This window comes from Nannobrachium achirus (genome assembly GCF_963921795.1).
Source record: "Nannobrachium achirus genome assembly, chromosome: 12".
NCBI classification, from domain to species: Eukaryota; Metazoa; Chordata; class Actinopteri; order Myctophiformes; family Myctophidae; genus Nannobrachium; species Nannobrachium achirus.
Genome location: NC_137832.1, coordinates 54975687 through 55002461, shown reverse-complemented (window position 1 = coordinate 55002461; position 26775 = coordinate 54975687). Strand labels below are relative to the sequence as shown.

Genomic DNA, 26775 nt, shown 5'->3' with positions numbered 1-26775 from the left:
GTGTAAATATCGTCGCTGTCGGGAAGAAACCTTGTATTTCCAAGTTTCAAATTTGTACGTTTCTTTGCCAAGTAAAGCCCTGCTTCATCATACAAGGCTGTCGCACAACAGTAGTGAAAACAGCAGATCTACAAGCATGTGTGTGCTTGTAGATCGGCTGTTTTCACTAGTTTAAATCATTATTAAAATGATAAATACAATACTGACTTTCAAGCAGTTTCAAGGGGCACACTTGACCCTTCTCAGTGGCACACCAAAGGTCCCCAGGCACAGTGGTTGAGAAACACTGGACTAAATCTACAGTTGATTTTGTGGACATTTTTGTATTTATTTTTTGGCGGGTATTGATGGCGTTGTAATGTCTGGTTTTACATTTGGTTGCATGCAGCTCAAAATAGCTGATCTACAAGCAATGGCAACCTGCCCTCCCTTGATGACCCGAATGACAGCCCTGGGTTTGAACAGTCATGCTTTGGTTATGAACACATGTTGTTCCCTCTATTGTAAACCGTAGGGCTTCATGTCCTGTCTGCGCCCACAAGGTAATAGTAGATCAGTGTTTGGTGTTGTGAACTCTCTCTGGCTGACAGTGCATTATTTATCAGAAGTCTGTGGACTGGTTTCTAAAAGTAGCACTTTGTCCTCCTGCCCAGCACTGTGCAATGTAGCACAACCCATTCCTGTTCTGGGAGGAATATTCTGCCATTCAAATAGATGAGGGGTAGAGGGGGAAATATAGACCTGTGTGTGTGTGTGTGTGCGTGTGCGTGAGTGTGTGTGTGTGTGTGTGTGTGTGTGCGTGTGCGTGTGTGTGCGCACGCGCTCGTGCGTGTCAGAATCGATGACCCACTGTGTGCCCTGTGCCAATATGTGGCACATCTGACAGTAGGTCAATCAGCTGTGTGTGTGTGTGTGTGTGTGCGTGCGTGAGAGAGAGCTCTGCCGAGTGGATGACATAATGACTGTATGGTACGTCAGCCAAGAGTGTGTGTGTGTGTGTATGTGAGATGTGTGTATTTGTGTGTGTGTGTGGTGTGCTCATATCAGGCATGCAATTGTTGTGCTACCAACATGCTTGTGATACCAGAAGCGGCCACCAGAGGTTTAATGGTAGTGAATACAGTACATGATGTGTTGCTGTGGAGGAATCAGCTGATGTTTATTGTGGCGCTTGCTCTCTCTGTCACATAGCGTTCCCGTGTCAGTCACACCGACGCCACTTAGAAACGCTCGGCTGGCCACTTGTCACATGATGTGGCAAGAGTGTCATTGAAGAAGAAATGACTGACTGACTGACTGACTGACTGACTGACTGACTGACTGACTGACTGCCTTGTGTCTGAGATAGCGAACGAAAGGAGTCATTCATAATAATCATGGTCTTTGTTTTGTCCTGGGGGGTTATTTTCACTTCACTCAATATGTTCCGTTCACCAGTAAAAATACACACATTCACCACAACCTCCGTTGGTAGCGGGCAGGGACTTTTGCACTGCTCTGCCCGATCGCCCTGGTCTTTTTTTAAAATAATGTTTTGGAAGTATTGCCACTTTGACTTTAAAAAAAATCGATGGACGGACGGATTTCGCGAGGCATCCTCACTCCCGCCCGCGGTACAGCGGGGGCTATTGGTTACCATGGCACTTCATGTGAGGAATCGTTAAAACATCAGGGAATGTGTTAGGCACTCCAGGTGTTTAAAACCCTACACATGTTATTGACTGCAGACCTCCAAGGGTCAATAGCCTTTCCCCCTCTGTATCCATAATTTAATGTATCCTGACGTCTAATTTCGCTGAATCTTCAGCTATCATGAAATAATGTCCACTCCAGAATATGGAGGCTAGGGTTGTTGTTAGGGATGTCCCGATACCACTTTTTTGCTGACCGAGTACAAGTACGAGTACTTCATTTTGAGTACTCGCCGATACCGAGTACCGATACGAGTACAATTAATAATACAAAATGTCTTTAAATTACGTTTTTTTCTTTTTCTTTTTTTTTTATCAGATGTTCCTCACTTTCTGGCTGTATATAACACATTAAATTGCATTGCTTTCCCAGAACATGGCACAACTGCCACACATTTCACTTTTTTTTGTGCATGATCTTCTAGTCCTACTATGCTCAAACATTTTGTATTTTTACTTTTGATACTTTAAGAGAGAGAGAGAAAGGCGAAGTGGCGCGGAACACACAAGTTACTCGGGCGCTTTGTGAGCAGTATCGGACGAGTACCGATACCGCAAAATAGGCTGGTATCGGGGCGAGTACCGATACCACGAGTACCGATACCGCATCCCTAGTTGTTGTGGTGGGTTCTGGTCCTTTCAGTGGAAGCATGCAGCTTGACAGACACATGACAAACTGCACTTGGATCCATCATGGTGTGAAATGGGCAGCATGTGAGCTCTGTAGCGCTGCCAAGGAGAGGCTGTGTTTTTTGGGTCACTCCTCCTGGGGTGGGGGTGGGGGTGGGGGGTGTTGGAAACACGTGTTTGTCGGTGTGGGCCTTTGAAAAGACAGGTGAAAAGAGAATGAGTTAATCAAGTGGGTGCATTCATTTACGAAAAAAACACAAAAAGTGAAAATACAGAGATAAGAGGTTTGCCGACAGCAAGCAAGGATACATTATATTGTTTATCCTTAAGCTGGTCCAGCCGGCTCTCATTGACCTCAATGCATTCCATTCAACTTCTGGCTCCAGTTTGCCTTTCCGTAGGGATGAGATCATAGGGAATTGTCATGTCACCTATTAGCAGTACTGTAGCCAAAATAATTGCATTTAAACGATAGTAAAATAAACTCTTAACATGCCACTTTTGTTAACCACTTGAACCCTGGCATCCACATTCTGGGGGGAACATTAGCCAAAAAAATAGCAGATCTGCAAGCTACAAGCTTCAAGATCTGCCATAATTCTTTGCTTAGAGATTTGCAGCTATATTTTTGTCCATGCCTTAGCCCTTATCCCTAAACTTCTTTGCCTTTTTTTACTATTTTGAAAAAATGTTTTTAAAAATGGTAAAATTGCGATTTCTTTGGTCACAATAATCGTGATATGACATTTTCATATCGTCCCATCCCTACCCACAGCGTAGAATATTTTGTTATCTTTGAAAGATTTCGTCCACAATTCCATGCTGTTTTGAAGTTGGTACCATAGGTAGGGATAACAGGCAAACGTTGATCAAAATAGCAATTCTTTAATCAAGTAATGCAGATTGTTTAATGATAATTTTACACTCTCAAGAGTTAAAGATCTATAAGGGTCCATTTGATAACCAGCTCTCCATCATTTAGCTGGGGACCACCTGGAACCCCCTCAAGGACCACTGGTTGAGAACCTCTGGTGTAGAATGTTTTTTACACAGCCTTGTTCTTTACTGTCTACCCTGTGTGATCTTGGAAATCGGGTCTAAACATTGTCCTCAAAATGTCTTATTTCTCAGATTCCACTGATTATGTTTCCTCACAAGTATAGTTATACAAGTATGTACGCATGCACGTGCGCACACACACACACACACACACACACACACACACACACACACACACACACACACACCGCGCGCGCATCTCTTCTAAGAACTGGTCAAACAACATTCTGTGATGATCTTATCATCACAACAAGCTGTTAACTCATCTCGCTGTGTGTGTGTGTGTGTGTGTGTGTGTGTGTGTGTGTGTGTGTGTGTGTGTGTGTGTGTGTGTGTGTGTGTGTGTGTGTGTGTGTGTGTGTGTGTGTGTGTGTGTGTGTGTGTGTGTGTGTGTGTGTTTCCTTGATCCATGATTGATGTGTGCTGTGTCTGACAAGTATGTCAGCTGTATTGTATGAACCGTGTTCTGTCTTATAGGCTCTTTGTAACATACTGTTCTTCTACTGTCTGACTGTACCAATGTTTATGTCCTTTGTACCAGGCATTCTTGTATGAGGACATAAATAAATATTTAAAATGTGTTAGTGTGTGTGTGTGTGTGTGTGTGTGTGTGTGTGTGTGTGTGTGTGTGTGTGTGTGTGTGTGTGTGTGTGTGTGTGTGTGTGTGTGCTTATGTCTACATACTGTAGTATGCGTGTGTGCCTGTGTCTATATAATAGTAATATGCATACCTGTGTGCGTGTGCCGTTGCGCCTTTGTCTACAATACGCATACCTGTGTTGATGTGCTTGTGTGCGCTAGCCTATGTCATACACACACGCGTGTGACGCGCGTGTGTGTGTGTGAGAAGCGCGCACCTGTGTATGCATACGTGTGTGTGTGTGTGTGTGTGTGTGTGTGTGTGTGTGTGTGTGTGTGTGTGTGTGTGTGTGTGTGTGTGTGTGTGTGTGTGTGTGTGTGTGTGTGTGTGTGTGTGTGTGTGTGTGTGTGTGTGTGTGTGTGTGTGTGTGTGTGTGTGAGAAGCGCGCACCTGTGTATGCATACCTGTGTGTGTGTGTGTGTGCACACCTATGTGTCTACATACCACAGTGTGCATACCTGTGTGTTGATGTTTGTGATCATAAGTTAATCCGGAAAACGTGGAGCGGATCAGCCGTCTTATTGCGTGGCGCTACGCTACGCTACACTCCTCTATTAGTGCCTCAGATTGAGTGATTTTTACTGACAAAACATGCATATACTGTACTAAGTGTACATGAGCTTGATATTTGACATACTAGCTGTCAAAAGGGAAAACACTTTTGACAGGTCGTAGTACAGTAGTTGTGCTAAAGTGTGTAAACTGAGTGTCGCCCTCTGATCAGTTTGGTTGAGTGTCTCAAAGTGTTCAGATCTCCTCTGCCCTTTTCCTCTTCACGTGTGCTTTGAAGAGCCTTTGCTGTAAGTTTACATGCAACTATGTTCGCCTGCACGCAATATTTATCGTCAATTAATGTCCGCCCCCACCATGTCTCATATGCATATGTATATATGTTGACGTGTTTCTTTTTTGCCATTTTTTTTAAAAATCTTTAGGTAAGTCTAAATCATACATGGGCAACTAGTGGCCTGGGGGCCACATGCGGCCCCCACCTTTGCTTAATGCGGCCCGCAGGTTAATACCAGAATACTGAATATATTACTGATTTCAGCTGTTATAATTCCGAACATGACCTGCTTTAATTCTGTCAGTCTATATTAGTAGCTTAATGACTAGTATAGTAGTATTAAAATGTTTTTTTTTTTTTGTCCAATGTATTTGTATTTAGGTTCATAAAGTTAAATACTTGAGTATATAACTAAATGCCTTTGAAATTAAATCAAAATGTTACATTTCAGGATTCCAATTAAAAAGGAACCGATCTACAAGCTCAAAACGCATCGCGCTGCGATGCGTTTTGAGCTTGTAGTTCTGCTATTTTTTGCTTCTTTTGTATGAGATACTAGAATGACAAAGTAGGATGTAGCAATATGCATTGTGGCCCTCTGGAGTCAAGGTGGAAATATAGTGGCCCTCACCATCATCAAAGTTGCCCATCCCTGGTCTAAATAGTCAAATTAGGTGGTACTCTCTGCAGTCGCTACTCGACCTTAGGGAGTGCAGTGGTTTTCAACTGTTTTCACATCAAGGCACATATTCAGCATTTGAGCTGAATATGTGCCATATGTGCCCACCATTTGATAACATTTAACCTCTCAGACCAATGAATATTTTTGTTATCTTTGGATAAGATTTTGTCCACATTTCCATATAAAATAAACGGGTACAATGAAATAAAATACAAACAAATACAAACTGTACATACTGTATGGGGGGAATTCCAGTAACTGATTCACAATCAAGGCTGCCTTGTTATTGCGACCGTTGGTCACAAGTTACTATGAAAACCTCCACCGGCTGTCTGTCAGTCAGTCCGTCACATCACGTCACACTTTTGGCCCTACTCTTATCTCCGCCACCGTTGCCCCTATACACCAAACTTTGCACACACACTCCTTGGCTGGGAAACCACAACCTCCGCCCCTGATTTCTCACATCCCCCTCTTCTAGCGCCACCATGAGGCCAATTTGTGTATACATGCGACCTGGCGGTCGCTTATCTCCCAATTTGGGAGTCTTACTAGTATTTCAGATATGTATGTACAGTTCCTTTTTACAAGCAGTGAATTAGATGATGATGATGATGATGACCAAGCTGCTGGTGTTGTGTGTCGTTTCAGAGCTCAGGGATGGAAGAAACGGTGTGGGAACAATACACTGTCACACTGCAGAGGGTGAGTCCACTGTCGTCATACTGTCACCCTGTCATACTGTCACTCTGTCACCCTGTCATACTGTCACTCTGTCACCCTTCATACTGTCACCCTGTCATAATGCCACTCTGTCACACTGTCCACTGGCTGCTATTATTCCAAATGTAGGAGACTTTGTTTGAAGGAGCGCTCGTTTTATGGTTAGATGTCACAGTTATTGTCCACGACATTGCAAGCGGCGCGAAGGCCAGCGGACCTTGGTCCTGCTCTTCGCGCCCGAGCGCCGCAGGCGCGAGTGCCCGCGAAGAGCGGGCCAGGGCCGCGCGAGTTACGAAGCCGTGGTGAATGCAATCGTTATATTTATACGGCCTGGGCAAGCCCACGATAAACGCCCGCGCAGTCCAAGTGACCACAGCCGAGCGCTTCAGGCCTCCGCTCCAGCCAATCACAAGCCGCGCCTTCTAATTTATGCAACCAAGTCTCCTACGGTAGGAATACTCGCCCACTGGCTATCATACTGTCACGCTGTCAAAATGTCATACTGTCAAAAAACCTCCAAATCATGTGCGAGCGTCGTACTAAGACGGTCACAGTGTGTGACACCTCATCTCAGCTCAGCAGAAAGATATAGCTGACCTGTTCTGACATCACAATGACGTTGCAAATGAAATCCGTCCTTGTCTGACATCATTGACTTAGGACGTCTATGACATCATACAGTCCCTTTTATGCCCATATTTGGAGATCACTGATGTCATGAATTGTCTTACTTGCGAATGAATTCCCTTCTTGTCCCTTTTATGCCCATATATGGAGATCCCTGATGTCATCAATATTAAGCCCATATCCAAGAATGTCCATATATGTACATGTTGTGTCAGTCTCATGTGTTCTATGACGTCAAACATATATGATGTCAGATGTCAGTCAACTCCATATTTGGGAGAATATGGCCACATTATGTCCAACTTAAACAACCAACCAGGTCTGACTGTACATTTTCTTGGTAAAAGTTGATCCCATGCCAAAGCGCCAGCGCTCGCCCAGCAGTCTGCTGTCACCCAGGCGGATGCGTGCACGCGCCCATGTGAAAGCAAACTCCACCTGCCCGAAAGTTTTATTTACCTTTCAGGGGCAGGTGGGCGACCCTTAGTGTCAACGCCTGGACGTTTTACAGACAAGCTGCCAGAGACGAGCATGGAGTGTCTTTGAGCTCTGCTGTTGGGTGTTAGCCGCTAGCTTTGATCATCCCGGAGGCGGCGGAACTCTAGCTGGAAGACAAGTGGCTTATTTACGAGGCTGTCACTGCCACCTCTTGACACGCCCATGTTGCCAACGTCCGCACTCCGGACATTCCCACGCCACTGCTACCAAAGGCACGACACCCCCATACCTTCAAGACATGACCCAACCCTAGAAAGCCTTCCCCGCTCACTTAGATCAGCTAACATAGGAATGCTTTCAGGGGTCATCGATATGTCTGTACACAGACAAATGTGTCTGTGGCAAAGACTTGACCTTGTCCATGGCACATTTTGATCATAAGACCCAATTACTGAATGTTAAGTCTCCAGGTTTTCTTCAGAATATGTATGACACCGATTTACTATGACACTATGGCATCTTAGGAGTCCAACTAGTTCTAGTGGTTCTCAAATGTTTTATTTGCAAGGAGCCCCTTAACTCTGAGGGTGTACAAACGGAACCAAATTGGTTCTGTTTGTACACTCTCGGTGTTACAGACCTGTTATGGTCATTCTGGGCTATCTCTCTGTGTTTCTGGTAATATTATTGTCACTCATTTTGAATGTAAAAAATTTAATTTTGACAAAAATGTCGACCGCAAGCCACTGAAGCCAGCATGGCGATGCAGTATTATTGGAATGCAGTATTAGCATTCCATAAAACACTCTGGACAACGCTCCACTCCTCCCAGACTCTTCTCCCTCCTGGCTCCCAAACTGTGGAATCAACTACTCCCCATTGCAGAACTGCAGACTCACTCACAATATTCTGCCGTAGTTTGAAGACCTCACCCTCTATCACTCAGCTCTTACTCACACTCCACTTCACACCATAGCACCTCTCTCTAACGTTTTTTTTTTTTTTTTTTTTTACCACAAATCTACAGAACTTTTTGTTGATACTGTAGCATGTTGTTTAGAGAGATGCTCGGTTCATTCTTTACTTGGCATCTTATAGTTTCAAATGTATGTACACAGTGTTTTGTCTGGACAGAAGCTAGTTTCATTCTTTGTTTACCTTGCATCCTAGTTTCTATGATGCATTTTATATTGTTATTTATTTGACTATTAACCAGCTTTTTAACAGCACAGTACAGGTAGTAACAGTCAAAGTTTATGCTAAAAGGATAACACTAAAAGCCCTTGCAGGGCTTGTTTCCAATTGTGGTCCATTGTACTCAATTCATCAGTAATACACATGATACAGACAATACAATAAAGCTCAGTACAATCCTCAGGTATATTTACAGAGAAAGGAGGGGTGGGGGAATTCTACTATCAAGGTGTTAAAGGAGTTAAACTTTCACTTTGTTTAATCACGTTCCACCAAGATCTGGCTCAAACAAAGGGTTACATTTGTTCTTCTGCTATGCCACAAAAATGTGGAATGCCCTACTGAAGGCCTTAAAGGAGATTAAATCCCTACTCTTATTTAAAAAATCGCTCTGAAAGAACACTAACTGGCCCATGTAAAAAGGTCCTAGAAGTAATAACTTATTAGTTTATTTTGAGAGGGCTGCAGTTTGATTTCTTAGTGAAATGCCTGGATCCGAGGCTAGGTTTTTAGTGACATTGACATGTTCATGAACCACAAGGTGCAAGCATAGTGGAAATGACATTGAATGAGGGCTCCGGCTGGAGTCCTCAGGGCACTGCACTCCTGTTGATAAAAGAGGGGACCTGACCAAGAATGTTGTTCTTTGGTTGACTTTCATGATGCTATTCTTTTCACCAGAATGTTTGTTCCAAAATACAACCCAGGCAAATAGGTCTCTACTTGTGATTTCATGTTTGCTCACACTTGCAAGTTTCTCTGGATGAGAAGAGACTGCATCTGCTAAAAAGTCTGTATTGTAATTGTATATTGCTGATGTGAGCTCAGTGGGGACAAGTGTGCCACCTAGTGGCTGAATATTGTCTATTGCCCCTTTAATAGTCAAAAATGTTTTTTTTACAACAATTTTATGCAGTGACTTTGTTAAGTGATTTGAACCTTTTAATCTTCATCACAATACAGAGCTCCAGTGCCTTTATCCAAGGTGCTTTACAATGATTGTGGATTTCATTCACCCATTCACACACACATTCATACAGCGATGGCAGAGGAAACCATGCAAGGCACCGACTTGCTCATCTGGAGCAATTAGGGGTTCGGTGTCTTGCTCAAGGACACTTCAACACTAACTCTTGGGGAGCCCGAGATCGAACTGGTAACATTCCGGTTCCCACGCGGCAGCTCTACCTCCTGATCCACTGCCACTCTCTATTCCTTGTTGCCATAACAATTGAATGTACACTATATCTGCTGGTATCAAAGGTTAATTGTTGTGTCCCGCTCACTCAGATCAGCTAACACAGGAAAGCTGGCAGAAACTTGGCTAAAACACCCAGGACAACACTCCACTCGTCCCAGACTCTTCTCCCTCCTGGCCCCCAAACTGTGGAATAAACTCCCCATTGCAGTTAGAACTGCAGACACAATCCCTTATCAGAAGACTCACCTCTTCAGACTCCACCTTGGCCTATAGCACTTACCCTAGACTTGGCGACCTTGCAGTGAAATGTAAATTAGATAGCATGTTATGTAGACTGATGCCAGGTCATTGTTTACCTGGCATCCTATAGTGTGTATAGCTTCAATGTAGAGATTTTATATTTTTCGAGTTTACATACAATTTTAGGTTTTAGATTAGATCTATGCATTTGATGGATTAGCTTGTGCTGTCCTTGCTTATTGTATTGTATAGTGTCTGCTAAATGCCAAACTTGTAAATTGTAGGACTCAAAGATGGGCTTTGGCATCGCCGTCTCCGGAGGCCGGGACAACCCCAACGTGGACAACGGAGAGACGTCCATCATCGTGTCGGACGTGTTGCAGGGAGGACCGGCCGACGGACTGCTATTGTAAGTTTTACTGAAACCATGGTTACTGAATATGGGTGGGACGATATGAAAATGTCATATCACGATGATTGTGACAAAAGAAATCGCGATTTACGATATCAAAATCCATTATTCTAGGGCGGAACATTTGCCAAAAAATTCCATATCTACAAGCTCACAGTGATCTTGTAGATCGGCTATTTGATAGAGTGAAAAAAAAAGACGTATATTATAAGTACCTTTTACCAATTATAGAGGGTTTAAGTATGTAGCGCTCGGCAAATAAAAGGTGAATTGACCCCAGTGCATGACGGAGGACGATATCATGATAAATTAAATCTCCACAATACGATTATCGTGAGTGTTTTTTATCACGATAAATGACGATAACGCTTATCGTCCCATCCCTATTACTGAAACCATCCACCGCCATTTGCCCCGTAAGGTCAGAGAGGGATTATGCATGCACATCAAAATGCAATGTGTTTGGTTTCGCCATGCAAACTGCTACTCTTTAGTGCACTTTTAATATACACAGCAATACCTCCACTACTGCACACATTTCTGACTTCATCGACGATTTGTAATGTCTGTGATTAGTAAGCGTTGCTGTGTGCTGTTGGGATTTGTAGTTCTTACAGTAATGAGTAATGGTTTGTTGTGTGTACTGTATTTAATGGTTTTCTGTGTACTGTATTGTAATGGTTTCTGTGTACTGTATTGTAATGGTTTCTGTGTACTGTATTGTAATGGTTTTCTGTGTACTGTATTGTAATGGTTTCTGTGTACTGTATTTAATGGTTTCTGTGTACTGCGATGCAAGAGTGTGGTCTCTCTAGCCAACACCAACTCGGGACTCCTGGATCGCTGCCCTCCATCCACACTCTCCTATCTAACATCAGCTCTACAGTGTTGTTAGCTATGCTGTGTACTGTATTGTAATGGTTTGCTGTCTACTGTATTGTAATGGTTTGCTGTGCACTGTGTTTTGTCTTTCAGTGAGAAGGATCGTGTTGTTCTGGTCAACTCCATCTCCATGGAAAATGTGCCTCATTCATTCGCTGTTCAGTCGCTGCGCAAGTGTGGCAAAGTGGCCAAGATAGTGAGTATGACGCTGCCTCTTTCACCACAGGCTTCCCTGTTGTGGGGGGAACATTTTTGTGCCATTATGATAGGCTTGGAAATGGGGAACAATACTGTGGAAAAGTTTAGAAGAATCTTTATTTTTATTATTTATTTGTTACTTACCTTTTATTTAATCAGGGTAGACCATTGAGAGCACACTCTATTTTTCAAGGACACCCTGAGAGAATGGCACAATATAGTGAACAATATTTAAATAAATATCATAATGCAAATACATAAGGGCTACATAAATCAGGTACAGTCCTTGTACATCCTCAAGTAGTACCCTAAATGTCTCTATAGAGACCAGTTGATCCAGTTTCAGAGAGTCCTGGAGTTTATTCCATTTGGCTGGCCCATAAAAGATGAAGGCAGTCTTTCCTTGTTCACTTTTTATTTGTAGAGTTTGTGTGAGTGGATAAATGTGTTGGAACCCTGCTATGAATTGGGCTGTAAATGTCACGTCGCAATGGCAATGAACTCCCCATTGCAATTAGAACTGCAGACTCACTCCCTAGCTGCGGCCGTAATCTGAAGACTCTCCTCTTCAGACTCTCCTCTCTTAGCCCATAGCACTTGCCCTAACCTCGATGACCATACAGGCTTATGCAAAGGCTAAACTATAAGTCTGATTATATTTGCTTTGTATGCTTTATAGACTGATGCCAGATTTTATTTTATGGTTATTCTACTGTTACGCTGACTACCTACAGTACGTTGTTTTGTCTATGTATTTGCTTATTGTACGTCACTCTGGATTAAGAGCGTCTGCTAAATACCTAAATTGTGTTCCTGTTTCTCCTCCATCCCTCGTTTCCTCGTCTCAGACGGTGAAGCGTCCCTGCAAGGTGGCCCAGAAGCAGCCCCCCTCCCCGGGGGGCCAGAGCGCAGACCACTCCACCACCCAGTACTATGATGCAGACCGAGACAACGGCTGGCACCACGACACCATCAGCCGAAACCCCCCCGACGACAAGGGCTACCTGAAACCCGACTACAGAGGAGGTCAGTGTTGACTCCCTCCACGAAAACTCTATGACGAAAAATGCTGATGAAAACGAAATAAAAACTAAACTCTGATGACTAAAACTATGACTAAATATATTGACAATTTCTTTAAAAACTAAAATGTTATAGGGAGTGGAGAAGCGATCCAGTAGAACTAAAAGACAATTAATTTTATGTTTGGTTGTGCTCAGGTGTTGTGCTCTGAAATTAGCAGATCTGCAACCTCACGGCGTGACCAGCGCATTGTGAGCTTGGCTAGACTGGCCAAGCTCACAGTCTAGCTAAGCTCACAAGATAGACTGGCTATTTTCAGCATGCAACCAAATGTAAATTCAGCCATTATGACACCATTAAAGCCCGCCAAGATACATTTTTGTCAACAAAATCAACTAATATTTACTCGACTAATGACTAAAAACATGTCTAAAACTAAATGAAATGTGATTCACAAGACTAACTAAAACTAAACCAAAATCTGCTGTCTAAATCAACACTGGAGGAGGTGGGAGGAGCCAGGAGAGAGGAGGAGGAGGCAGCAGCCCGGAGAGACACGCCCCCAGGAGTCAGGGGGGTAGCCGAGGCCGGGGGGTCCACGGGGACCCCAGCCCCGAGCGCGCCCCGCGCTACCACAGCCGGGGGCGGAGCAAAGACAGGGCGGAGTACGAACGAGGTACGCCAGCGGTTCTTTTTTTTTTTTTGTCATGGCTCGGCAAGGCTTACTTACTTACCCCTGAAAATAACAGATCTACAAGCTCACAACAACGCATTGTGTTCTTGAAGGCATCAAGGCCTCAAGGAGAAAATCATCTGTAGATTTAGTGGACTAAAATCATATGATGTTTAGTCGACAAAAAAATATCAGATTTCCACTAAAATATGACAATTTGAAAATTACATCTTATTCAAAAGACTATGACCAAACTAAATCAAAGTTTGCTGTCAAAATTAACACTGATACAAAAGAAGTGACTGACAATGGTGTTTTATACTTAATACGTTTTTGAAAGTAGCAAAACTACTCAATCTACTTGCTCACAGTGCTTTATTTTTTTGTATGCTATGTTTGAACATTTCTCCACATTTCTCCTTGCAGGAGGAGGAGGAGGAGGGGGGAGGTATATCTCCAGAACCAAGAGCAGGGAGCAACTCTCGGGGACCAGCCCGTCCCCGGACCCCTCCAGGCTGGAGCCTCTGGACAAACCGGTCAACATCCTGCTGGTCAAGAACCGACCCAACGAAGGTACGCCTGTTGTCTGCCAGACCCATGTAGACCTGGAACGCATCGGTGTCGCGTTAAGACTTGATCTGCTATAACCATTATTTTATGCTTTAGCTATTGAAAAATAGCAGATGTACAAGCTCGCAGCGTGCTCTAGAGCTTGTAGATCTGCTATTTTTCCAAAAATCGTGAAAATTTGTTTTTGAAAAACGCATGTTTCTATGTCAGTGGTTCTCAAACTTTTTCATGTCAAAGACCCCTATAATTATATGTAGCTGGCCGCCGACCCCCATCTCGTAATATTATGTATTAAGGACTGTTACAAATGTTCGCTTTAAAAAGTATTCAAAGATTTGGAAACATAAAATAATGGTTAAAGCGGTTCAAATCTGACGTGACACAAATGCCTTCCAGATCTAAATGGGCTGATGCCTCATTTCATGTCTGCAACCATTTCGCTGTTTACTACTTGGCCCGGGGTGTTGTCTATGCTTGTTGTTGGGCGAAGTCCTCTTACAAAAGCAAAAATCACACCTAGTGTCAAGTGAGCAGTGCTACTGTATTTATGAGTTAATTTCATCAAGTGTCCTGCTAGCCAACCACAGCGCATCCTGCGGAGATTGGCCAATGTGACCCTGGGCGTACAACAACAAACTTTGAGCCGTTTGGGCCACCTGGGCAGCCAGATCTTCATTAAGTTGTGGTGTTTTGTCCTGGTAGAGTACGGCCTCCGCCTGGGCAGCCAGATCTTCATCAAGGAGATGACCAGCACCGGCCTGGCAGCCAAGGACGGGAACCTGCAGGAGGGGGACATCATCCTGAAGGTGCAAACAAACATCCACTCACACAGTCACATTAGGAATAATTTTTTTATAGACTGTGCCCGGTCCATACTTTTTGGTTGGTATCTCACCTGCGGTGTCGGCACACAGCTGCACACACACATAGGTGCCGCTTGCTACCGCAGTTTGGTTGCTGCTCTGAGAAATCAGTATCGTCATTGTCGGGTGAAAACCTTGTATGTCCAAAACCGTTCGTTTTGCATGTATCATTTTAAAAATGATTTAAACTAGTGAAAACAGCTGATCTACAAGCACACAACGCCTCGCGGTGCGAGGCGTTGTGTGCTTGTAGATCTGCTGTTTTCACTACTTTTGTGTGACGGCCTTATATGATGCAGGGCATTACTTTGCGAAAGAATATACACATTTGAAACTTGGAGCGACGAGGTTTCCAGCCGACAACGACGATATATAACTCCATTGACCGGAGTCTCCAGGAGTCAGACAGTATATTAGACCCCCTCTTTTTTCACGCTACACTCCTCACCGAATAAGCAGTAGCTGATCTACAAGCTACAAGATCTACAACTTGTTGCAACGCGGTGTGTTGTGAGCTTGTAGATTGGCTATGTTCTGCCAATGTGGGGATTATAGGGTTCAAGTGGTTAAAAGTTCTTTAGCCTGGCACACATCAAAACAGGTTTTAAAGGGACTTTATTTCTATCGATTACTCACCCCATGGAGACATGAGTTCATGGATATTGAATTCATGGGATGTGACAAAAACAACAAAATATCCACAAATTCATGTCTCCGTGGGGGGAGTAATCGATATAAAAAAGTCATTTTGGTGTGAACTATCCCTTTAACACATTCTCTGCCATTTAACAATACCTTTCGTACTCTCATATGCCCCTGGTCTCCATAGACTTCCATGTAATTCATAGTGCACGGATCATGCACACCCATGCCTAGATAATGCACCACGTGTGTCCACATTGCTCACAGCTTTCAAACAAAAAAATCCGAATGGAAATCCGTTCATGCATTCATGAGATAGCAGCCATTATGTTTTCCTAAAATGTAAACAAAGATGGCTGCCATGTTTGATAGATGGGGTTGCTATGGGGGTTAAACATGCAATTTCGCGATTTCTATCATGCCTACTACATTTTTTGGGGTCAAAAGGGGTCAAAAACGGGAAATTCTCGGGACTATCAGGCCTGGCAGGGAAAGACATTGAAATAATCTCGGGACTATCGGGCCTGGCATGCAATTGGTGATCATTATTGTAGAAAGACTTTTTGTCTTTGGCATTATAATATTCATAAATTGTCACTTGGGCTGCAGTGCATATAACACACACACACACACCACAACCATTCACTGCATGTGTGTGTGTGATCAGATCAACGGGACGGTGACAGAGAACCTGTCCCTGAGCGACGCTGGGAAGCTGATCGAGCGTTCCCGGGGCAAGCTGCAGCTGGTGGTCCAGAGGGACCGGCGCCAGATCCTGGTCCGCATCCCCCCCCTCGCCGACTCCGACTCTGAGCCCGAAGGTGAGTCTGAGCACACCAACGCACTGAAACCACACCACACCACACCGCTAGACCCCCACGACGAGCTCGCACCGCATGTACAGTGCGCTGCTTACAGTCATACTGTGACACTTTTTTTTACAATTAAAAGTTATTTCACCTGTGTATTTTTTCTCATAATCACCATCACACATACATTTACTTTGTTTGACAACTTCTCAGTGTTAAACAAATTTTTTCTTTCTTTCTTTCTTAGTCTGCCCTAGACACTCTTCCATAAATTACGTAATGGAGTATTTATGTATTGAGTTGTTTGGAGAACTTTACTCAGTATGATGATAACGTTTGTTTTGTTTCTGAGTTTTGTTCTTCAAAGTGGGTATAACTACTATGTGATCATGTATCCAGTGGCATTATTTCAACATTCCAAGACAACCAACAGCCAATTTTTATTTAGACCCTCACCCACACTGAGGTAAAAAAGAAAGCTGGCATTTAAGGGGTTAAAAATAAATGCTAAAACCCCCCCAGTGTCACGTGTCGACCCACAGCTGCGTAGCAACTGTACCCATTATTAACCACTTTCAACCTGACGATCTACAAGCTCACAACACATCGTTTGTGACTACTAGGGTTGGAGATCGGTTATGGTTTCAACCATCCAATTGGTTCCATTTGTACACTCTCAGAGCAAGGTCATTTTAATATTTACCTGAAAAACTAACGAAATAACGAAAACTAAAATTGAAAAAACAAACTGAACTAAATAAAAACTAGAAATTATAGACAAACTGCCCTTCGTTTTAGTTTTTCTCGTTGACTGTCCAAAGGTAACTGAATATATATTTTGAAATTGTATCTTTTGTGGAGTTTTTATTACACAACACATACTTTAACTACCTTTTTGAATCCTGAACCTGACAAATAACCCTAATAACGAGAAAAAAAACTTTTTCACAAAAATAAAAACTAACAAAACCACTCTAAATCCTCAATGTTCTGGATCCCAACCCTAATCCTGACACGTTGTGAGCTTCATAGATCGTATATATTTCCGGCGTGCACCGCCATCTTACGACAAAGTGTAAAAAAAACAGGGCTTAAGTGGTTATTAATAACTGTCTTGCTGAGCATTGGCTGTGATAAACCTGAAATGTTGTTTTGAGGCCCCTTTTCTGTTTTGGAAAAAACAGAAAACAAATTGAATTGAAATAAAAAATGCAAATTTAACTCAATATTGACAAAGAAAGCAATTTCCTCCCCGATTGCTCAAAAGGGCAATTTGTGTTTGTTCTCTCTTCCAGATAATATGTCATACTTTTAGATGGAAGAACCAGCCCAGAGAGACTGAGTGTGTTGCCTTATTATAAAGCTGTTACAGCCTGACGCAAAGAAAGTTGTAAAAGCATTTTTTTTGTTTCTACCATACTTTGCACTTCCTCTTTTCACTGCTCTAAGCTTCTAAAAAAACTTTTTAATCTATTTTCCTAAAATCCAATAAAAGATATTTTAATCACTATGTACTTTTGTATTGTGTGTATTTTTAAGTTGAATAATGCCAATGGAACAACGTAACACTCGTTAAATTGTGTTGTTTCAATTGATTGTCATGTTAACCTGATTTATTCTGTAATTCTAAGAGCAGTGCTTCTCAAATAGGGAAATGTCTACCCCTAGGGGTCCTGTGGAGGTATTACAGGGAGTATGTGGGAGAAAGTTTCTGTTATGTTTCATGATGATAAAAACATTCACACACTTTGTGTGATAGATGTTGCTGTTTTATTTTGCATCAAAACTGGGCTTGCTATGTTAGGGCAGCGGCCACAGTTAAAAAAAATGTTTTTTAAAAGACGAGGGGAAAAGATTATCTCAAGAGAAACTCTTTCACTCCATTGCTTTTTTGTAATTTTATATAATTCAAAGGGGAATTTATCATTCATTCATAGCATCATATGCTAGCTAGTTTTCTCTAGCAGTTCTCTAAGCAAAAATGTTGTAATCGGGTTAAGATGGTGATAGCATTCAGAAATCAATGAAAGAGGTTTGAGAACCACTGGTCTAGATGAGAGTGTGTCCTATTCTTTTTTTCAATTTATGAAATTATGATATTACTGTAATATTATTACAGGTGAAATGTAATAACTTTTTTTTCTGAATGCAGAACATTGCATGACAAGCTTTAGTCATAGCGTGGGTAAGGATGTTTATTGAATTTTCAGTATGGTAACCTATTAATGTTTTGTCCTAACAACAGTGCTTGAAGTGCCATACTTTATTCTATCATTGAAACATTCATTTTATTCCATACGATGTACGATGTTCTCTCTCTCTCTCTCTCTCTCTCTCTCTCTCTCTCTCTCTCTCTCTCTCTCACACACACACATTGCAATGCATACAGACCTGCAGAGTCCCATTGTTCTGATGTAAGGAGATCATTTAGTGTCATAATAACTTGTGTACTACAACAAGTAAGACACCCTAAGGGCGAGAAGCAACTGACAGGAAACAACAGAGCTTCTAAATACGGCACATTTAAGAAGCAGCACTCATACAGACACACACACACACAGGGGTCCGTTAAACAGCGTGTTATAGAACAGAGACAGGAGAGACACAGCTGACATGTGCAGTCACTGCAGTGAGAGTGAGGTAGGGTGGCTCACACGCCTCGCTACAGAGCATGTGACCATGATTGACAATTAGCCAGTAGCTATGCACCTCCCCTAAAAGCTTTTGTCCAATGCTATCTTAGCAACCGGCAGCTTGCCAAGGCAAACCTTGGCAAGCAGGAAGTTATTCTAAGCTAGCATTGGACAAAAGCTTGTTTGGGAGGGGCATAGCTACTGTGGCTAATTGAGAATAGAACACTTTATTATCTATAGTTGGATAAATTCAGACACAAATTCCTTCATATTATATGTTTAGGGCAGGGGGTTTCAACTGAATGTGAACCAGGGAGGGACCACCACCCTGAATAGGAATGCAGAGTGGGACCGCCCCCGGTGGTAGGGATATGGGTTAACCCATTAAGAGGCTTTATTACGAGTTATTGCTTTAACCATTTATTATATATATATAATATACAAGCTCACAGTGCTAACCGTTCACCTCCAAAATGCTTTAAAAATATATATCCACGAGTTTCCAATGCCCCATAGTGCATTGCGCAGACGCTGTACCGAGCTTCCGGCACCGCAGCCGAGTGTGATATACAAGCTCACAACAGGCTGCATCTGCGACGCGACGTGAGCTTGTATGTCTGCTGTTAAACCGGAAGTGTGGTCCAAATAATCTCCAGTCGCCTCCAGCAAACTCCCGCGGAAAGAGGTGGATATATTCAAAGAATTTGCACCAATTTTCATGATTTTTCAAAAATATCAGATCTACAAGCTCGCATCGCGGCATTTGGTGCCGCTCTGTGAGCTTGTATATCTGCTATTTTGTAATAGTTAAAGCATAAAATAATGGTTAAAGTGGTTAAAATCTAGAGTGACACGGATGAGGGTTTGCAACTCAAGAAAAGCCCCAAAATCTCCTAGCGATTACTCACCCCATGGAAACTTGAGTTCAATAATAGTTTTGTCGCATTGTTTAAACAATAATGTGATTTCAATAAATGTAGCCCCATTGATTCCGGATGGAGGCCCAAATGCATTTGGGTCTCCATCTGGAATCAATGGGGCTAAATTTATCATGATCAAATTTGTATCTTAACAATGCGACATAAACCAAAAAACTATCATTTAACTCAAGTCTCCATGGGTCGAGTAATTGATAGGAAAAAAAGTCATTCCGGGGGTGAACTACTCCTTTAACCCATTTAGTCTATTCTTGGCTACTGTGATGAATATACTTTTGGGGCTCCAACCCTGTACTTAATGCCAGTGTGGGAAAAAACACATCCTCACAGAGATTGCAAAAAGGGGGAGAAAACACTTTGCTATTTGCTGTAAGCTCTGGGAATTCAGCCAGACAACTCATCCAGAACCGCACAAGGGTCTGTGTTTCTTACACACAGTATGTTCCTCCTGACAGGCTGAGATGAACCTCTTCTGTTGTCCTTCATCTGGAAGTACTTGACCACGGATAATGATCACATTATACTAACAGCTGTGGTCTAAATGTCTCCAAAAAAAAAAAAAAAGATCCTAGCTATAATAATAATAAAACATGTCATATTGCTGATGTTTAGAAGCATTTTACATAAACCCCTAAGCATAATGGTCTCAGATATTATATCATAAAAGAATGTACAGTATGTAGAAAAACAAGAATTGTAATATCTAAAAGATTATAATTCTACATGTTGTGTTCATTAGGAAACGACACTGGACATTATGAGGTTTCCAGCCGACAGAGACCATATCATTATACCTCATGGCATTTATCACTGTATTCTTTATGTTTGGTTTTCAACTTATTTGTGGTTGTGCTTGACACCATGTGCCTTATTATAATTAGACTATTTGTTATTATTAAATGTTGTTTTTTAAGATGGAAATAACGTGTCAAAGACAACTCATTTCAGTGCGGGTGCGTCTGGTGGAACTGGAAACGGTCACTCTGTGAGTGATTGTTAGAAAAGAAAGGTCATTTTGTGGGTGATGTATTCCTTTTAAGCTTTTGTACTCGTGGGCAATCATTAATGCATTAATTAACATTAACAACTTGTTTGTTCAATGACTGTCTGTGTAGATCTGCCTTCCACATTTCCACTAGGTGGCACCAGATCCTAAACCTTCAGCCGCCTTTCTTCTTCAATAACTGCTTAACTGTGTCAATGTCTGGTGTCTTTCTTTCTGGGGCAGGGGCTTCAATGTCTGTCTGGTGTTTGTTTAGGGTGCTTCAATGTGTCATATCTTCAGGCCTGGCCTTCAATGTCTGGTGTCTTTCTGGGTGGGGGGCTCAATGTCTGGTTTCTTGTCCTGGGGGTTGGGTGGTCTTCAATGACTGGTGTCTGTTATTTCAGGGCTTCAATGTCTTGTATCTTCCTGTCTGGGGTCTGTCGGGTAGAGTTCTCGAATTAGGTCCGAACCCGACCCGGCGTCTCTGGGCCAGGCCAGGTCTAAAATGTATGCTGATTAGTCTGGCCAGGACGGACCTCGGGCTCAATGAAACTAGAAAAATAACAAATATTTTATTTTTGTATTAATAATTTAATAATATGTAATTATCCTGCCCAAACCTGACCTGACCCGATGTTTTTGGGCCGGGCCTAAAAAGTATGCTAATTATTATCAGACCCGTTGAGAACTATTTATGTCATATAGACATAAATATGTAGACGCCTCATTGGCTGCTGGGGTTGTATGCAAGTACCTGATACAATCAATGCTTTCTGTTTTATTTACATTAATCTGTCCATGTAAGATACCATTTCGTATCGGCCTGAGGTCTTAATTTGTTAATTGTGGGGAGCCCCCTCGTTCAGTAAACATAAAATGGGGTTTTCATGCTGTAGGAGTTGCACAGCCTGACCAAGATAATCATGGCAGCCTGCGATGACACATCTCGCCAATGTACAGCGGCCAATGGGGTACCTACGTGTAAATCTATCTATGGTGGTGGTGGCGGTCTTTCACGGTGCTATCTGTTTGTCTTTCTGTGTCTGTCTGCCTGTCTGTCAGACATGTCGGAGATGGAGTCCTACCATTCCTACTCGCCAGCGGAGGGCCGCAGGTCTCGCCAGTCCGACCTCTCCTCTCACTCGTCCAACGAACGTGACAGGCACCACAGGTAGGACTGATGGAGACTGTTCACCAGACTCATTTAATGAATCGATTAAGTTCTTACCGGACACCACTGCGGCGGGTCCTAATAATTGACAACCAGTCCCTTTGAATAGTATTTTATAGGGGGATAAAAAAGTATATAATATATACTTATTATATATAATATCTAACTATTAATTTACAGAATGTCTGTCTGTCTGCTTGCTGAAATCACTGATACGAAACAGTGTCTCCGCCATGGTAACAGCCAAGCATGCCTGACATCACGGAACTTTTTTACTGGAGTATTTCCAATTTTCAATACTTTTACTTCTACCCCATTACACCACAGAGGCAAATGTTGTACTTTTACTCCACTACGATTATTTGAAAACTTAAGTTGCTAGTTACTTTTTAAAGGGTTACTGTCACTTTATGAATCATCTTAAAAAACAAGTTAATATTTTTATGATGTCAATGTGGGGATGCGCAATTATAAGCCAATCAAATGAATTGTCTGTATAGCCTGACTGTATGACTACTTAACTGTACTGGTCAGCTGTTGTTGGGCAGATTACACTGAGACAGTTTCAGACTGTTTGAGGATGCACACGGGAGAGAGAACACATGAACTACTGTATCATACTATTATAATTTCAGGGCTGACAGCGGACCTTTAACAAACAAATAAAAAGTACCCTTTTCACCACTTCACTGATGTGGGTTCTGTGTGTTACTGTAACAGGGAAGAGCCTTCCAGAGCGACCAAGATGTCTGCCATGGCCTCGCCGTTCAGGGTACCAGAGGACCCCCAGGGGCCGGGGGCCCCACTGGAGCCCGGGGGCCCTACACACCCAGAGGACAACCCAGGTACTGCAACCCATACCATCTCTCTCTCTCTGGTCATTATCGAGACACTAATTGACACTAATTAGCCTGTGGACCCCCATTTGAAAAGATATGAGAAGATTTTTACGTCTCTAGCAGTGATTTTAAACCATTTTAATTTCAAGGACCTCCAGTTTGACATGCATTAGGCTATAAAGCACCATTTGGTATTTCTATCTCTGGGATGCCAATTTATATTGTAAAATCAATGTTAATTTAACTCATGAGAATGTACAAATGGAACCAAATGGACCTGTCAGGGTCTATTTGGTTCCATTTGTACACTCTCAGAGTTACAGACCCATAAGGGTCCATTTGGTTCCATTTGTACACTCTCAGAGTTACAGACCCATAAGGGTCCATTTGGTTCCATTTCTACACTCTCATAGTTACAGACCCATTAGGGTCCATTTGGTTCCATTTCTACACTCTCATAGTTACAGACCCATAAGGGTCCATTTGGTTCCATTTCTACACTCTCAGAGTTACAGACCCATAAGGGTCCATTTGGTTCCATTTCTACACTCTCAGAGTTACAGACCTATTAGGGTCCATTTGGTTCCTAACTATCATTTAGCTGGGGACAGGCTTTCCCGTTCATTATGACGCTTATTACAGGATGACAAAATTATACCTGGTCATTAAGCCTTACTACTGTGTATGTCTTGGCTTAATACCTTATAATTGCCCTCTAGAACTAAAATGAACTTCAATATTTTATTCATTTTAGACATTTTTACTCAAGTTGGACAAAGCCTGTCCCTGTAATTTATTACATCATCAGCTTGCGAGGACTGTTGTTATTAAAGATTTAACTTTTTTTCCTAAAATGAATAAAATATTTTGACTTGTTGCTCCAACAGGAGTCAGAACCACACCCAAGATCCTGCTGAGGCCCAGCCAGGAAGATGAGGAGCTGTATGGGTAATGTCTCCTCTCCTCTCCTCTCCTCAAAACATAGAATATTTATTAAAAAAATTACAAAACAATTGTGTTGCTATACTGTACATAGTAACAACAACACAAAAAGGGGTTCCTGTCGTTAATGGGTTAAACTAGGTTTGTAGACGGTAGCCACAACTGCTTCTCACCCTCCCTCCTCCTTGCAGAGCCAACACCTCCATGGTGAGCTTCCAGAAGGGTGACAGCGTGGGTCTGAGGCTGGCAGGAGGGAACGACGTGGGCATCTTCATCGCCGGCGTGCAGGAGGGCAGCCCTGCTGAGGAGGAGGGGCTACGCACTGGAGACCAGATCATGAAGGTATATCCACTGACTGGCTGTCTGGCTGGAAGCCATGTATTCTCATTTCGAAAGTGTTTTTCATTCTTGCTGATACTTTTCTATCACTCTTCTCCACCCGTTCCAACCTGCATGCACTAGTTTCTTCACCTCTCTTCCACGCTCTCCATTGCTCTTTAGTGTGCTTAATGTTTTATGTGAAGCACATCGAATTGCCTCGCCAAGTTGAAATGTGCTTTACAGATAAACTCACCTGTTTGCATGTGTGTGCGTTTATCTAGGTGAACAATGTGGACTTCAGAGGCATCGTGAGAGAGGAGGCTGTGCTCTTCCTGCTGGAGATCCCTAAAGGAGAGAGCATCACTATCCTGGCGCTGAGCAAACCCCAAGGTAACACCATGATCACATGTTCACCATCCTGGCCCTGAGCAAACCCCAAGGTAACACCATGATCACATGTTCACTATCCTGAACCAGAGCAAACCCCAAGGTAACACCATGATCACATGTTCACTATCCTGAACCAGAGCAAACCCCAAGGTAACACCATGATCACATGTTCACTATCCTGAACCAGAGCAAACCCCAAGGTAACACCATGATCACATGTTCACCATCCTGGCCCTGAGCAAACCCCAAGGTAACACCATGATCACATGTTCACCATCCTGGCCCTGAGCAAACCCCAAGGTAACGCCATGATCACATGTTCACCATCCTGGCCCTGAGCAAACCCCAAGGTAACGCCATGATCACATGTTCACCATCCTGGCCCTGAGCAAACCCCAAGGTAACACCATGATTAACACTGTCTATGCTTTATATATAGAATTAATTATTTAGATACCTTCCCTACGGATGCATTTGTACACTCTCAGAGTTAGACTTGTAAGGGACCCTTTGGTACCCCTATAGGAATTGTTAAAGGGAACCAACCCTATCCCAACCCTATGTTTCACACGTCCCAAATATTAATTTAATACACTTTTAATGCCACCATTAAACTTCGACTTTGGTAGTTCCCTGCCACGCTCTTTCATGTTTTTCTTACCTTTTAAAGTGGTCGCGGCATGTCCAGCGTGCACGATCCGCGTGCACAAAGACGGCACGCAAATCCATCATTTTAATGGCCTTCTTTTCTGTTCCCATACTCTATAGTTTACAAGGACATCCTGGCGTCGGGCCGGGGCGACTCCTTCTTCATCCGGACCCACTTTGAGTACGAGAAGGAGGGTCCCCAGGGCCTGGCCTTCAGCCGTGGGGACATCTTCAAGGTGGTGGACACCCTGTACGACGGCAAGCTGGGAAACTGGCTGGCCGTGAAGACCGCCAAAAACAAGCAGCTGCAGGAGAAAGGCCTCATCCCTAACAAGAGCAGGTAAAAAGTAAAACCTCTTCTTAAGGCCTCATCTCTAATAAGAGCAGGTAAATACAAGGACTCATCCCTAACAAGAGCAGGTAAAGACCTCTTAACAGAGAAGATCGTGTGTACAGTGCACACCTTTTGCCTGTATTTAGGACAGGTGCTGGACATCAAGGTGATGTCTCCATTAAATTGGTGTTTTAACATGGAAGTCAATGGAGAATGGGTTTTCTGTTTCCGGCCCAAACCGGAAGCACTACTTTCTGGGCACTTCGGCACTGTGGATCGGCGACCGATTTGGATTATTTTTTTAATAAAATAAAATAAAATAATTAACACTTTGAACTCGTTTCATGGCAGTCATTGAGTTAATTAAGGTGAAAATAAAACATCCGCACACTGTTTTTAATAACCAAAAACCTACTTTTTATCAATGCAATGTTTTGACCATTCATCAGGTCTTCATCAGGCACATTTTTGTGTCCCTGACACAAAACCGTTGTGAGATGGAGGGTCCACGGCCAAATATTGATATCAATTTAGTGATCCTTTGCACAATACCTGCTCAGTGGCCTTGTGGCTAGAGTGTCCGCCCTGACTCCGGGAGGTCGGGGTTCGACCTCCCAGAGACCAAACCATACCATAAATGTGACCCAATGCCTCCCTACTTGGCACTCAGCATCAAGGATCAGATTGGACCCTGCGACGAACTAGCGTCATGTCCAGCGGGTTAGGGTTCGTACAGTACAGTACAGTACAGTACAGTACATGAAGCTGCCTCACGCTACAGAATCTGGGGGCTCCTGCCCTATGAGCCTCATGACTCAGCAAGGCTTACTATTTGGCACAAAAAAAAAACGTTTGAGAACTACTGCACTATAGTCACACTCTCTCTCTCTCTCTCTCTCTCTCTCTCTCTCTCTCTCTCTCTCTGTGTCTATGTCTCTCTCTCAGGGCTGACCAGTTGGCCAGTGTCCAGAACTGTCACAAAGTGGCCCCTGGGGACCGCGCTGACTTCTGGCGCCTGCGGGGGCAGCGTGCCGCCAAGAGGAAAGACGCCAGGAAGAACCGCGACGACGTGGGCACCGTGCCGCTGGCCACGCGCTTCCCCGCGTACGAGAGGGTGGTCCTTCGAGAGGGTGGGTGTGGTCTGCTGTTCATTTAGTTAGGTTTTAGTCATATTTTAGTCATCTGAAAGTTTTAGTTTTAGTCTAGTTTTAGTTGGCTAAATATGAGATTTTAGGTAAAAGTGTCAGATTTAACCCACTTAAAAAAAGTATTTTTTTTTCTCATAGGTAATATTGTACTAACTAAAGAGAGTGTGTGTGTGTGTGTGTGTGTGTGTGTGTGTGTGTGTGTGTGTGTGTGTGTGTGTGTGTGTGTGTGTGTGTGTGTGTGTGTGTGTGTGTGTGTGTGTGTGTGTGTGTGTGTGTGTGTGTGTGCGCGCACACAGCTGGTTTCAGGCGTCCTGTGGTGCTGTTTGGACCCATCGCTGATGCTGCCAATGAGAAGCTGGCCTCGGAGATGCCTGACCAGTTTGTCATTGCCAGTGAGTCTCTGTGTGCGTGCGAGTGTGCTGTGCATTGTACACATTATGTG

At 43.1% G+C, this 26775-nt stretch overlaps 1 protein-coding gene across 1 annotated transcript in view; it reads left to right on the top strand.

Moving 5' to 3' along the window:
* The window catches only part of LOC308296260 (tight junction protein 2-like), a 76046-nt gene that overhangs the window by 36086 nt on the left and 13185 nt on the right, over nt 1-26775 (top strand). Inside the window, exons 2-17 of the mRNA XM_080739465.1 lie at nt 6141-6194; nt 10197-10321; nt 11300-11402; nt 12253-12430; nt 12933-13103; nt 13527-13673; nt 14373-14476; nt 15843-15996; nt 21603-21711; nt 22432-22556; nt 23438-23498; nt 23684-23834; nt 24095-24203; nt 24972-25191; nt 26131-26315; nt 26630-26725. Coding sequence (XP_080595591.1) covers nt 6141-6194; nt 10197-10321; nt 11300-11402; nt 12253-12430; nt 12933-13103; nt 13527-13673; nt 14373-14476; nt 15843-15996; nt 21603-21711; nt 22432-22556; nt 23438-23498; nt 23684-23834; nt 24095-24203; nt 24972-25191; nt 26131-26315; nt 26630-26725 — 2092 coding nt within the window. The remainder of the gene's footprint in view (nt 1-6140; nt 6195-10196; nt 10322-11299; nt 11403-12252; nt 12431-12932; nt 13104-13526; nt 13674-14372; nt 14477-15842; nt 15997-21602; nt 21712-22431; nt 22557-23437; nt 23499-23683; nt 23835-24094; nt 24204-24971; nt 25192-26130; nt 26316-26629; nt 26726-26775) is intronic.